Genomic DNA, 13,748 nt, shown 5'->3' with positions numbered 1-13,748 from the left:
GATTAAACTATAAGCCTTCTGATTTTGTAACCCAAGTTATATTTTTGTTTAAATAACATAAAGTAATATAAAATTAATAGATGTAGATATTTGTATTTTAATAAGAAGTCATTTCGAATCAAGCTCAAAAGGGTATTATCTTCATACATTTATAAGTATCAAGATTGAAATTTTAGTTTATTGAATTTTCATATCAGTTTCACTAGTTGACATTTTATTACCAGTAAATGTATAACACCAGAAGTTTACATAACTAACTTTCATTAAAATGAATATCTCTGCTCAGTTTAACAATGTTTCTTTGGTGTTATTTTAACGCTAGTTATAAGTACTTCTTCATTTTTAAAGGTTACCAAGGTGATGACATTTACACGTACCATCCCTTGTGTAATATTGATTTTTATAAAAATATGCGAAACGTAATCACTTTGGTAAACATGAACAAACAGAAACGTATAACAACGGTACCATATACTTATATATAATATAGCAACCATTGTTAAAATTATGCCGCTCGTTAGAATTATTTTTATCTGATGAGTTTCTGTAACAATAAACAAATATATCATGAAAGATATGCGCTTTTCAATATTATAGTACACACAAATGAAAAAATCAATAGTTTAAATGTATTCACTTCTTAAAATACTTTTACGAAAATTTATGCTAGATAATTTGTCCTGACGTTGATAACAGTATAAAGTGAAATATGGTTTTACTCAAAACCCTCAAAACAAAAATTTGACCTAGGTTTCATGCAAGCTAGCAGCGATCAGGAAGGTAAGCCTGACATCTTCAAGGAAGTGATGATTACAGTTAGATTTTAACCCGCTTCAAATACAGTCTGAGATCTCATCACTGAATTATTTCGGCCGTTACCAAACTATCACAGGAATATACAGAAAGATTTGCTGCAAATAATACTATCCTTTACAATTTTAACCCACTTGATTTCTCTGATAGGGATTTCGTAGCTAGACAGAGTTTTGTTCTTTGAGGTGGATGGTTTGGCCGTGGAGCTTTCATCGTTCTTCTGAACGACATCATCAGCACAAAGTGCTTATACCTGAAGTTCGTGCTGATGATGTCGTTCAGAAAAACGATGAAAGCTCCACGACCAAACTATCCAGCTCATAGAACAAAACTCCATCAAAGTCATTCATCTGAGCTGCAAATCTCCTCCACCATTTTGTAGTTAGGTTTTTTGTCACAAGGTTAGTTGCTCATCTTACGCCCAACTTTTCTCCCTTATCCAATTTCGGGATTCCAGTCAACACAAGCAATTCAGTGTATTAGCAGTCAAAATAAAAAAAACCTAGTCTAACGTATTCATTAACATTTAGTTAGAGAACTAAGTGTGAAAAAGTGTTGGTCATATTGATTTTAGGTTAGTGTCATATAAAAGTGGGACCAAATATATTATTAAATTTAATGGTGAATATCATTTAAACTCAATGTGTATCCTATGGATAAAAAAGAAATTTTTCACTTCTCATTTTAGTCACTCATTAATATCGCTTACCCAGAAGATCTTGTTGATTTGCCAGTTATTAACTATTTCATTCATTTCAGTCATATTGAAAAGATAACATCTACTATCATACTATATTATTTTACTTGACCAATATTATAAACAGTCTAACTTGATCAAAACTTTTTTCGGTGCCTGATACTAACATTTCTAGTGTTATGTTTATGATAGCAAAAGAGTTTGGATAGAAAGTTATTTGAAACAAATATTCATTTGAAATCCTTTCTTTCTAATACTGCTATATTTTAGCTTTTTAATAAGCTGTATAAATTAATTGATTTTAAAAGTAAGTCTAACTACAAGTCAGTCTCAAATCTATCAACCTAATGACATACCTCAAAATTAAAAAAATTCAGTAGATAGTTATACACGCCAACCAAACGCGGGTGTTTTTATTACAAACAAAGTACTGTGTTAGATCGATGCTGAAATTAATTAATAACTCTCTTATACAAGAACATTTCTAATTTAAGTTATAACTATAGAAGTGAGTGTTATTCAAAAGGATACACAATAATGCACAGTCGTTAGATGAGATATGTGTGAAAACTAGAAGCAATTTAGGTGACTGACAGAAATTTTTCTAATCTAAAATTACTTTTTGTAGTTGACTAACACCAGACTACTTGCCATATAGTGACTTTACTGAAAGAATTCTATGCACAGCAAAGCATAAAAGGAATATGGGACTGACCACTACTGAATGATCAATTAATTTCAATGGTTAAGACCATGAGTCAGTTGAAGCTAGACCACCATGGAAAACCTGGAAGCACTGGACGGCCGTTTCGTCCTATTGTGGGAGTCCTCAGCAGTGCGCATCCACGACCTCGCCCCCTGCGAGATTCGAACCCAGGACCTACTGGTTTCGCTCCCGAGCACTTAACCACTAGACCACTGAGCCGGCATCCAACGGTGTTAATGTCTAACTTCAACTAATCCACGAAATTGAGCGACACATTCACCATTGTCTTCAGTGAGTTACTACCTCACAACAGACTTGGTTGAACTCAACTGGTCACTACTTCTCACCACTAACACCGTTGGATGCCGGCTCAGTGGTCTAGTGGTTAAGTGCTCGGGAGCGAAACCAGTAGGTCCTGGGTTCGAATCTCGCAGGGGGCGAGGTCGTGGATGCGCACTGCTGAGGACTCCCACAATAGGACGAAACGGCCGTCCAGTGCTTCCAGGTTTTCCATGGTGGTCTAGCTTCAACTGACTCATGGTCTTAACCATTGAAATTACTACAATCTCCACAAAAAACCCATCTGATATTGATCAATTAATTGCAAATATCGCAGTCCTACGAGAGATCAGTAGAGGCTTGAATAAAATAATGGTAATGTCAAGAATTGTGAAGCTGCGTAAGGCAGACTCGAATCCATCAGGACGGATCAGCTCTCTGAAGTTAACAGACACCTTTTATTCATGAGTATCAGCTAGCAGAAAACCGCAGTCAAAGGTTAACTGCTGACTACCTTCAATTGCCTGATTTTCCTTAGTAAGAACTACAGGATCGTTTGAAATCTAAGGATATTAGGGTATTAAATTCAATATAATTAAGAGGCCTTCAGCTCTATACACACCAATGGCATTATATTTGTTCGTAACCTTTTAAATGTTTTGAAAAAATGACGTGAGTTTAGTAGTCTATTTTGTACCTGGAGACCTATCTCAACAATTCATTTAAATAGAATGTATTTCAATAGAGTTCACTATGATAAAACTGAACTTTGTTCACTGTGTTACTGTGAGTCAGAGCGATATTGTCTGATGGAAATTTATTCCAGGTCTTATGTTATTCAAGATCAAATAAATATGAAGTTAGGGATATCATGCCTAAACTGTGATCATCAAACTTAATAACTCAATATCGTATTTTGAATGAATAAAATCAGTATATGTATCAAGAATTCATCTCAATGTTAACATCCATAGCTTTGAACCTAGCTAACGCATTAATTGGTTTCTTATAGACTGATAATTGGCTTGTCAGTGGAAGTTTAACCAAATTTAGTGGTTCAAATGAATTACTTTAAAATAACCAACACTAAACCGTTCATATATTAGTCAGTCATTACAGGCCATCAGGGTTTTTAATACATTTTCAGGCTTAATTAAACCGAATTATGTTCAATTAATCGATTTATAAACTTATTCTTTAATAAATATTACATGTTGATCAATTTTAACTCCATTTATTCTTTATTCCCTTTTTTTTCATTGAAGGATTCTATTCTGCTACAATCGGTTTAGTCGTTGGACTATTTGTTACACTTTTAATAATCTTATTCGCGGTTATTTTAATTTGGTATTGTTGGTAAGTTTGTCTGTGATTGTTATATCTATTTGTATGAGGATTTTGCATTTACTAATTGACTGAACAATCATTTTCAACTGTTAAGATGGTTCTGTGAGTTCTTGCTTTTAAAATCAGTTTAAGACCATGAACTGAAGCGTTTTATGGAAATGCTTATAAGGAACAAAATACAATCAATTAATACTTATGTATTAACAGTCCACCTCATTAAATAGTAAAGGAATATATCAATCAACTCTAACGTTGGGGTACTGAAAAACCTGTGCTTTGTATTTATACGAACGTAAAATTAGGTCGACTTAAATTCATGCATTCATGACACCAATATTTACATGAAATATTAGGTGTTGGACGCTGATTAAGTTCTTTTAACCAATTCAAATAGCATATTAAATTTGCACCTATATGACAAAATAAATGTGAAATTTGGCAGTGATTCTAAATGAAATTCATTGAAATCCAAAAAATACTAAACATTTATTAATTTATTTTTGGAATGCAACTCAGCAACAGAAACCTTGTATCCGTGCCAGGATATGGTTTTTCCCTGTCTACAATGATATTTTAGTTGATATTAGTTTGGGACAGAAATCATACTCAGAATGTAATTTTTGTTACTTTTAAATTAATTTGTTGATTATTATTGACTATACAGTGAGATGTGTAGCCGTCATTATTAAAAAGATAAAACTAATATCAAGTTATTGAGTTAAAATAGCAGGAATGAAAATACAACAATTAAAATAACAAAACACTGTCATGATGATAAGTTGCTACATCGTTTGAGATGACTTTTCAAGTGTATTTCAACACTGGAATGAATTAAGAATGTTTTTTCACAACATCACAAGTTGTATTTAGGATATATATGAATATTAAATTTATTGAGTCAGATAAAAATCAGCATGTGACAGGGATTTTATGAAATGTTATTGAGCTTTGAACTGTTATACAATTCACCTATGAACAATATTAATTCACACATGTTTAAAAAGAGATTATTAAAATATAAGTATCCATCTTTATACAGAACACTAATAGAATATGTTTATACAAAATTGTGTAAACAAAGCTTATGTATTCCATGAAATCACTTAAATGTAATGGAAAAAATCAGATCGACATTTGTTCTTCATTTGAAAATTCGTGCAATTCTATTATATTGTAATAAATGAATCAGTGAAATGGTTTTCTGTAATTTAATCAAACTGAAACAAAACATATAATTTACTTAGTCAAAATTAATTGAAATATTTTTTGCAGTCTAGAATTATGTTGGAAATAGTACATTTAAAAGAGAATGTGTGACAAATTCAGTAAAAGTAAATACCAATCGAAACTGGCAGACTTATCCTGTGTTCAATGCAGTACAGCAATATTTCTTTTATTAAAAATTAACTAAATTACTGAAATTGCCCTCTACGATGTCTCTTGTTTAGCCCGAAACCGCTCCCATCATCCATTATTTGGTAAATTAATCTACACAAATATTAAAGTTTAAAGACTAGCTCCAATATATATTCTGGACATTTTTTTTTAGAAAGAAATCAATGCATGTAGAGTTCAGACATGCCGAAAATTAGACAGATGTCATAGACAGAATGATGTGATCATCATCCTATATTGCGAATTGGCTGAACTCAGCCATATTAAAGTTAAAGGTTCATCATGAAACCTGAAGCTCCTATCTTTAATTCCTAAGGACGTTGTGATTGTATACAAACGTAAAATCCCAAACCCAGACGAAACAACTAACCAGTTTTCTGTAGTTTTCTTGAAGACAACTACCTACATTATCTAATAACCATAGGGCAAATATCTTGAATAGTAATAATGCATGATTTATAAAAGCTGATCCAGAAATGTGAAATGATAATGTAAAATTGCCTACGCTATTAACATTGAAATTAAAATACATAATTTTTATTTACTTTTTTAAATATAAATATTTACTATACTGAATTTGAATTTAATTAAATATTTTGGATAAACGATTACAAACAACCTGACCGATTGCAGTATGTTGAAAAATAATATTCAATAAATCTAAACAATTTCTTAACAAATGTTGAATTCCGACATAACACTTAAACGGTCATTATTGATGAACATTTTTCTTACTAAAAATCAAAAGAAATTAGTTAGAAAATTAAATGGTGAAAATAATTCCTGACCAGATGTTTGTCTGAAATATTCGTGTGAAATTAACATTTTATATACAGACATCAGGATATGAATAGGCATAAGCGAATAGGACACAAAATGCAAAACATTATTATTTAAACACTTCGATTCAATTGAATTCCAATCTTATATTAAATAATAATAAAATATTTCTGTTGTAATTGATGTCATAAGCAATAAACTTCCTGTAAGTCTAAGAAATACATTTTTCACATCTCTCTCAAGAATCTTACGATTTCTAACAGTGGAGTAAAAAGTACAATCATTGAATGTATTTCAAAATATGCAGAAAAGAGTGAGTCGAATTTGGATAAAGAGAATGACCACAAACAAGTTTTCGTTTTTGTAGTCTATAGAACTGTTTCAAAAGTACTACATGCTTATAATAACATAATTTTGGACCATTAATAGGTCTGCATTGACTTTTAATGTAAAACGGAACCTATTTGAATAACACACAATATTTATTTTACTTTAGAGCAGCATTTCTTTATGCCATAACTTTGATGTTTTGCATAATTTTACTGATATAATCAATGCGCTGCAGTGAACGAGAACACAAGTGGGAACAATCATATGTATCTGAACACAAAATTACCGAACGTCTTAGTAAAGTCTGAGAACAATACGGTAAATACTTCATTTACGAAATGTTCACTAATTGTCTCAAACTTCAGTGTTCCTGCATTTCCATACTAATAGCTTTTTGTTACGGTTCATTCCTCCTCGATCTTTTCAACTTTCTGCTGCCAGACATTGTATTCCTGACTAGCGTCATATACTACTTATGTCGACATAAGTAGCACACACCGCGCTGCTACATATACTCAGAAATTCTTGATTTAGTCCTGTGGAATAACTTTAATACCCACACCGTTAGTGGTACATAATCTAAGTTGTATAATTTGTTTCTTACCGCTTGAATAGAAGCAGCTTACTGTTTCACATTAATTTCCGCATGTTTCAATATCAGCATAAAAATTCATAGGTGAGACTACAATATATGGACGACCTTTGAGTGACGCTTAAGTGATCTTCAGAGTGTCTTCCTACTTACTTAGGCTAAATGAGGGTCATAAAGGAGTGTGAAGAATAAGGATTATGATTTACAATTGATGGTTAGGATTAGGAATTATACTTTGGTTTGCATCACCAATTGACATCATCCAAAACGCCAAAACGCTATTTAGACAAATGGGTTAATGAATTTCGTACCAAATTCCGAAACCAGTTATCCTAAACCTTATTTATTCGTCCGTAAATTATAGTTTTGCCAATTCATGTCGTAACTTCCTAAAGATATACCTTTATCTAAGCTTGTCGTATTTGAAAAGTCTTCGTTTTCGATTGGACGTCCATTTAAAAAATAGATTCAGTTCTGTTCTATTCACACTTTACGTTATTATTTTATTTAAATGATCATAATTTATTATAAACAGGGTACTACAATCTCAAAGATACTGATATATAGATCAGCTACACGTTGATTCATTTGGCAAACTTTGAACACCGAAACTAGGTCATCGAAATTTCTCAATAAGTATATGATCTCAAGTCCCCGACGTCAGTGACTATTACTCCGAACGATTTGGGTTAGGTAACTAAAATATATTTGAGTTAATAATAGTCGAAGGTATGATCAAAAGTTAATCATCCTCTCATTTGTGTTTATATATTATGTCCATTCATGTTTATTTGCATAATCAATATATTTTTGTTATTGTTTTAGTACTGATTCATTTTTTGGTGAAACGTATTTTGAAAAATTGGAACAACTTGAACTGGTGAACTTTTATCTAAGGTTACACACTGTTATGTTTGCTCGTTTAAGTAATAACAAGTAATCCTTTTCGGTTGAATATTATTCACTTCACCTTTGATCCTTGACTGCTAAACTATTTTCATATCATGGTTGATACTTTGTTGAAATTTCCTGTTTTCTAATCATTTTTATAAGCACTATGACTGTTGTGCATGAAATTACATATAAAGTGATTCACAGACAATATACCTGTGCCAAATTATATATATATAACTACAAAAAACGTTACACCAACCCACGTAAATGTGAAATTCCATCGCATTACACAATCAACAGTATTATACATGGAAATCACAAGAGACAATACATAGATGAATTTATAAAAAGAATAATAATCATAATAAGTACGATGATGAAGAAATAATATCACCACAAAAATAAGTTAGAACCAATATTGATTAGGTTTATTCAGATTAAATTAAAGCCTTCATGAAATGTAATATACCAGATTTTTGTCAGCATGAATATGGTATGCCGTGTAAATAGTTTGTAGGCGTCTTGAATACTACTACTAATTAGACTACTAAATAAATTTGACGATTAAATACTACATCATCAAATAAACATGAACCAATCAATTTGAATACACGAATCAACTATGTATTGATGATTACAGTTTTTTTATAAAACAGATGTACACAATTTGTAAATTGGTTTTGGTGATTAAAAATGAATATTTCTTCAATCATTCGACTGCAGTATGTTTTTTAAACATGTTTTCATTACCCAAGATTAACATATGACAACATATTTCACTCTGGGGTTATAACTAAGTATTCTTGAGTTATATTTGCTACAGCTTACACACTTGATAATACCCATCGTCATCAGTATAAAGAACAAATTTGTCGTTGCATGCTATCAATATTACATTGTAAACTTTAAAAAAACATAGACGTCAGAATCGATCACTTTATATAGTCCAATATAGACCATACATTTTATCCTTTCTACTTCAAAAATGTCGTCCTGTGAAACTATATGATTACTAAGCAAACAGTGATGCGCGCTGATTATTAGTAAAAGATCTACTAAAAAATAGACCTGACTACGTATTATTACTGATTCAAACGAATTAGAAAACATCTGATTTCGGTTATATTTATTTGGTTTTTTATGCTGTACAACATTGTCTAACTTATTAACTACCGGGTTTTCCTAAATATGTATTTTCCCAGCTTCCCTCTACAACAACACTAGTTCTCAACACTGATATCTTTGATGACTAGCAATATTTTTTTTGAATAAAAGTACCATTAGTTCTGGTTACCTACTGTGAAATTACCAGTCAATTATCGTTATCTTTTGAAAGTATGAACTGACTCTGGCCGAATTTGAAAAAAAATTTATTATTATTATTATTGTGTACAAATATGGACTGAATCAAATACCTGTAATAAAAATATATAATACCAAAATAGTATTTCAAAGAAACATTGTTGAAAGAGATGTTTTTTCTTACAAATGGTTATTTAAAACATAGTTTACTGTTTTACACTCATATAACAGTGCAACTTAATATGAAATATATATGGTTATATAACTAACAAGAAACAATTTTGTCGGTTAATTGGCTTTTGTTCTAGTTGACTAGGTTGCATCTAAGTGAATTCCATAATGTTTACAACATACTACTAATTATATGAATAAGAAGCATTTTAATATTGTCCAATTTGGTTAAAAATGTACAGTTATTTGTTTACAAAAAATAATAAACGTGATTAGAATGTTTATTTATTATGTTCAGATAAATACATAAACATATTTGTAAAGATTACAGCTCTATGGAACATTAATACATGTTTCAACCTGATGCATACTGCTACAAAGTTTATCGAGGATTTCAAGGTATTCCATATGCGGGTAGAAATTGTTTACTTACATAATTTTCTACACAAATGTTCCATTACTATAACTAAATTTTATTCGTTAAAGGCTTATTCGACCCTAAAGTAAATTGGTAATAAATAAAGGAATGGTATTTAGTGTTCCGTGTTTGAGTAAAACTGAACGAACTATTTAAACAAGATTTTCTCTTCTCTTCTTGTTGCATAGGATTTCGTATATGATTTCATGATGAATTTTTACTTAGAATGTGAAACCAAATAGGTAAGCTTTCAGTGGGGTTAGTTCACGTAGTCTAAAAAAAACAAATAAGACGTGGATTATAAAAAGCCACTTAGTATATACTTTTGTATACAAATAATTAATCTATACGATAAGTTTATATATAAATTAAATCACAGTGTTATTTACAAGTTGTCTTAACAATTGAAAAGGGCAAATTCACAGTCTGATGATAACAGACCTTCACAAATGGGATTTCAGTGAGTGATAAAACAAGATAAGAATATTGACAAATCACAGTAACCTAAACTTTAGACGTCAAACTTTATTTGTTTTACTGTGGTCACCTTTTTTACAAAAATCATGTTACTTGAGTTATACTAGATTAGTATTCAAGTTGATTAATGATTGTTCTTTGAAGTAAATCACAAATTTTCTTAAAATGTTTGCTACACCATAGCCATAAGTTTTTCTAGAGACAATAATACAACTATTTCATTCTTAATAGATAATTCATCCAGTTTCCTACCATAAAAATCAATTTATGGATATATGCTTATTATTAATAATATTATTATTGTAGCACAAGATCTAACATACGGTTAATAGAACTCGCATTATTTTTACTGAAAATATTGATTCATTCATATGTTGACTCTCCATATATTGTATCGTTTGTACCAAGAAAAGAATACTCCGGAAAAGTCTCATTTTAGATAACAACCAATACGGTAACTGTAAAACTATCATGGTTGACATAACACACCACTATAGTAAGATAAAAGTATCATGGCATCTCAAAGTTGTAGAAGTAGTAGCAGTATCATCATCAGTGGTAAAGATCAAGGATAGATAACATAATTCGAGTAGAGAGAATAAATTCGCAACTTAAAGTATAAATTATTCATAAACTTGAGATCTAATGGAAAACAAAATATGAACGCATCTGCTTCATGACGATTGATCATGAGTCGTGTTATTCAGAGATTTCAGTCATCGGTTACGATTATCGCCTAGACCTCAACTATAAAGTCTACACCAACAAGCATGATTCACTCTCATTATCAATCATTCCACTTCTTGGTTTGACCACCTGTAGCTTAATTTCAACATACGTCGACATCAGCCATCATCACTCGTTGAGGAAGATAGTGGCTGGAGATAAGTAACATATTTTTAAACCATTTCATTCGGTGGAGATCCACTTTTTCTTCAGTCAGTGTGCTAACTTTTTCTAACACTGAGTCTAACATCAAAATTACTTTCTCGGGGGTCTCTATCTATCCAAGCTATGCTCCGAAAACATCTATGATCAAATGTCAGAACCCACAAATACCCTCTACTCATAAAGCCATTAATAATAATAGTAATAATAAGACTATGTCTCATAGCTATAAAATAGAACAGAGGAAACTTGTGCACATTATGCAAAGCTTTATTTATCATGTGTTCAATGTGGACATGATGAATTTGCACTGAATTATATTAATCGAAATTAAGTTTTGTTTTGTTTCCAAATCACACATTTCTTTTTACGATAAAATATGTGAAATAAACCTGAGTTACTCAAAATAATTTATTTATTATGTACCCTCGTGATGTAACAATTGATAAGCATTAATTAAATAAAATACCCCTTCAGTGTAATTTTTAACTGAATGTATTGTTGAAAAATTATAGCTGTCAATAATATAAACATTCTTTCATAAGACCTACTTAACACTACGTAATGAGAAGTGTACTCGATATATGGTTTTATTAAAATGTAGATTTAAAAATTACACAGTATATACATAAGACTTGCAAAGCACACTTTTATTTGTAAATAAGTATCTCTTTGAATACCGTTTACAATATGATTTACTTATAGTAACTTGGTTAAATATTTTGCTACTACTGATATCTCATCAAATTTCGTAAAAATAGTTGATTTGTAATAGAATATTTATAGAATACAAAAACATTATTTTATTTGTTCGAAGCCATCAGAATTAGATAACTCTCTATTGTATTTTAAACGATCTTTCATGGTTGTCATAAGAAACTGTATCTAACAGCTTAAAGAATTAATTCTCCTTTGTATAAATGAGATTAACGTCAACTGGTATAAACCTATGAATCTAAATGTTATACATTCTGGTATTCATTACTTGGAATGATTTGCAAACACACGAAAATATCATTCATAATAATCATTAAAAAGTTAACAACAAAAACATTTAGTTCTCGAGACTGTGGTCCATTAACATCAAATGCCTAAAATTAAAAAGAAATAAAAAGTTACGAAATTGATCTATTACAACGAATCCGTTAATTGAAATACTTCTTTCATGAATTAAGTATGTGAATAGCTTAGTGATTACCATTTGGGAACAAATTTGTTTGAAATATAAACTGTCATACTACTGCCACTTCTCAGGTGATGCACTAATTATCTGCGAAAAGCGGTTAACCGACGGTTGAAAAATAAAACTCTATACTTAAGACTTTAATTCAGAGTTGATACAGCAACTGAGATTTTAACACTTCGAATGAATAAATCTATTAAAACGACTATTAACGGCGCTAAAATACAAGGAACTTTCTCGACAAGTTCTACATTAATGAAGAAGATAAATAATAAGACGCCAATGATGGGTTCATCAATTTCTACTTATCACTTTAACTGTTCTTGTAGGACTAAATATGTTAGTCGTACTCAAAGGTCTTTACCCTTATGCGCTCATGAACACATACCTCCATGTTTAGGGAAAAGCGCTATAAAGTCTTTTAAAATCCTTAAACTTTACCACTGACTGCGCACATTACATTAAAACTGAAGATCCCCTCTCAAATGTACAACACGTTCTTAGCAATCTACCAAAAGGCACAAGATTACTTACTCTTACTTTATTTAGGTGAAACAATTTGTATCACTTCAAAGAAACAGGAATTGTGTATACTGAAAAGTTATGTGCAACATCTCTGTTAATCTCAGCCCACATTGGGGTTCTTTCATTCATTATGTATCTTCCCCCGTCATTATAATTAATACAACCTTCCAAGACATTTTTGTTTTATCTCTAATTCTACTCTCATACTTCTTATTCTATAGACCAATCTTGTTATTAATTATTCCCAATATTATTACTTTTGTTACTACCATAACAAATACGAAACAAGTATTTCTTGAAATCATGAACCGATCCAAGTTAGACCACCATTGAAAACCTGGAAGCAAAACCCTATACTGACGAGTATTCCCATTTTGTATTAACTTGTTTTGCATAAAACTTTAATTTATTGATTAGAACTCATCACCTTAATTAAGGCATATATTTTCTCTTGACTTTTATTCATGACCTTTTTTCAATACTATCAATGATGTTATTTCATTTTGTTAGTAATTTGTATTAGTTAAGACTCGAATGGCATAGAATTCTCCATTTTCTATTTATAACATGGATTAATTCAACTTTAATATTTTATTTGACATAAAAATATGATAATTTTGGATTTATAACTATTGTGCCTGATGTAAACGTTTTACGTAGACGATCGTTGGCTCCAGATTATAATTTTCTTTGTTCTCGGATACTCTGTGGGAATTTTTAAATTACTGACTACTACCTTCATACTTGAACATTAATTTTAAGTTTAAACTAAAATATTGGGTAGTACAAGTGAAATTTCAGAAAGTATCTATAATAGTTTTTGGAATATATCGATCAAAAAATTTCCAAGCGCATATTGTTTCACCAATAAACCATAAATACTATTTATTATAATCAGTTCCATCAATCAACTTAAATTATTAATAAAATACAACCCATTTTCCATTGGTA

At 30.6% G+C, this 13,748-nt stretch overlaps 1 protein-coding gene across 4 annotated transcripts in view; it reads left to right on the top strand.

The window, feature by feature from the left end:
- MS3_00003640 (uncharacterized protein) overlaps positions 1–13,748 on the top strand; it is a gene marked incomplete at its 3' end in the record, with an annotated part of 56,060 nt that overhangs the window by 24,423 nt on the left and 17,889 nt on the right. The window contains exons 5-7 of one of the 4 annotated variants that reach the window (XM_051211488.1): positions 3,761–3,851; positions 7,475–7,632; positions 7,765–9,393. In XM_051211488.1, the coding sequence (XP_051071553.1) occupies positions 3,761–3,851; positions 7,475–7,499 (116 nt within the window). Of the gene's footprint in view, positions 1–3,760; positions 3,852–7,474; positions 7,669–7,764; positions 9,394–13,748 lie in introns of those variants that run through there. The other 3 variants (XM_051211489.1, XM_051211487.1, XM_035731417.2) reach the window with 3 other exon arrangements.

This window comes from Schistosoma haematobium, chromosome ZW, assembly GCF_000699445.3.
Source record: "Schistosoma haematobium chromosome ZW, whole genome shotgun sequence".
Lineage (NCBI taxonomy): Eukaryota > Metazoa > Platyhelminthes > Trematoda > Strigeidida > Schistosomatidae > Schistosoma > Schistosoma haematobium.
Note: the sequence above shows the minus strand (reverse complement) of the source record. Positions and strands in the feature narration are given on the sequence as shown.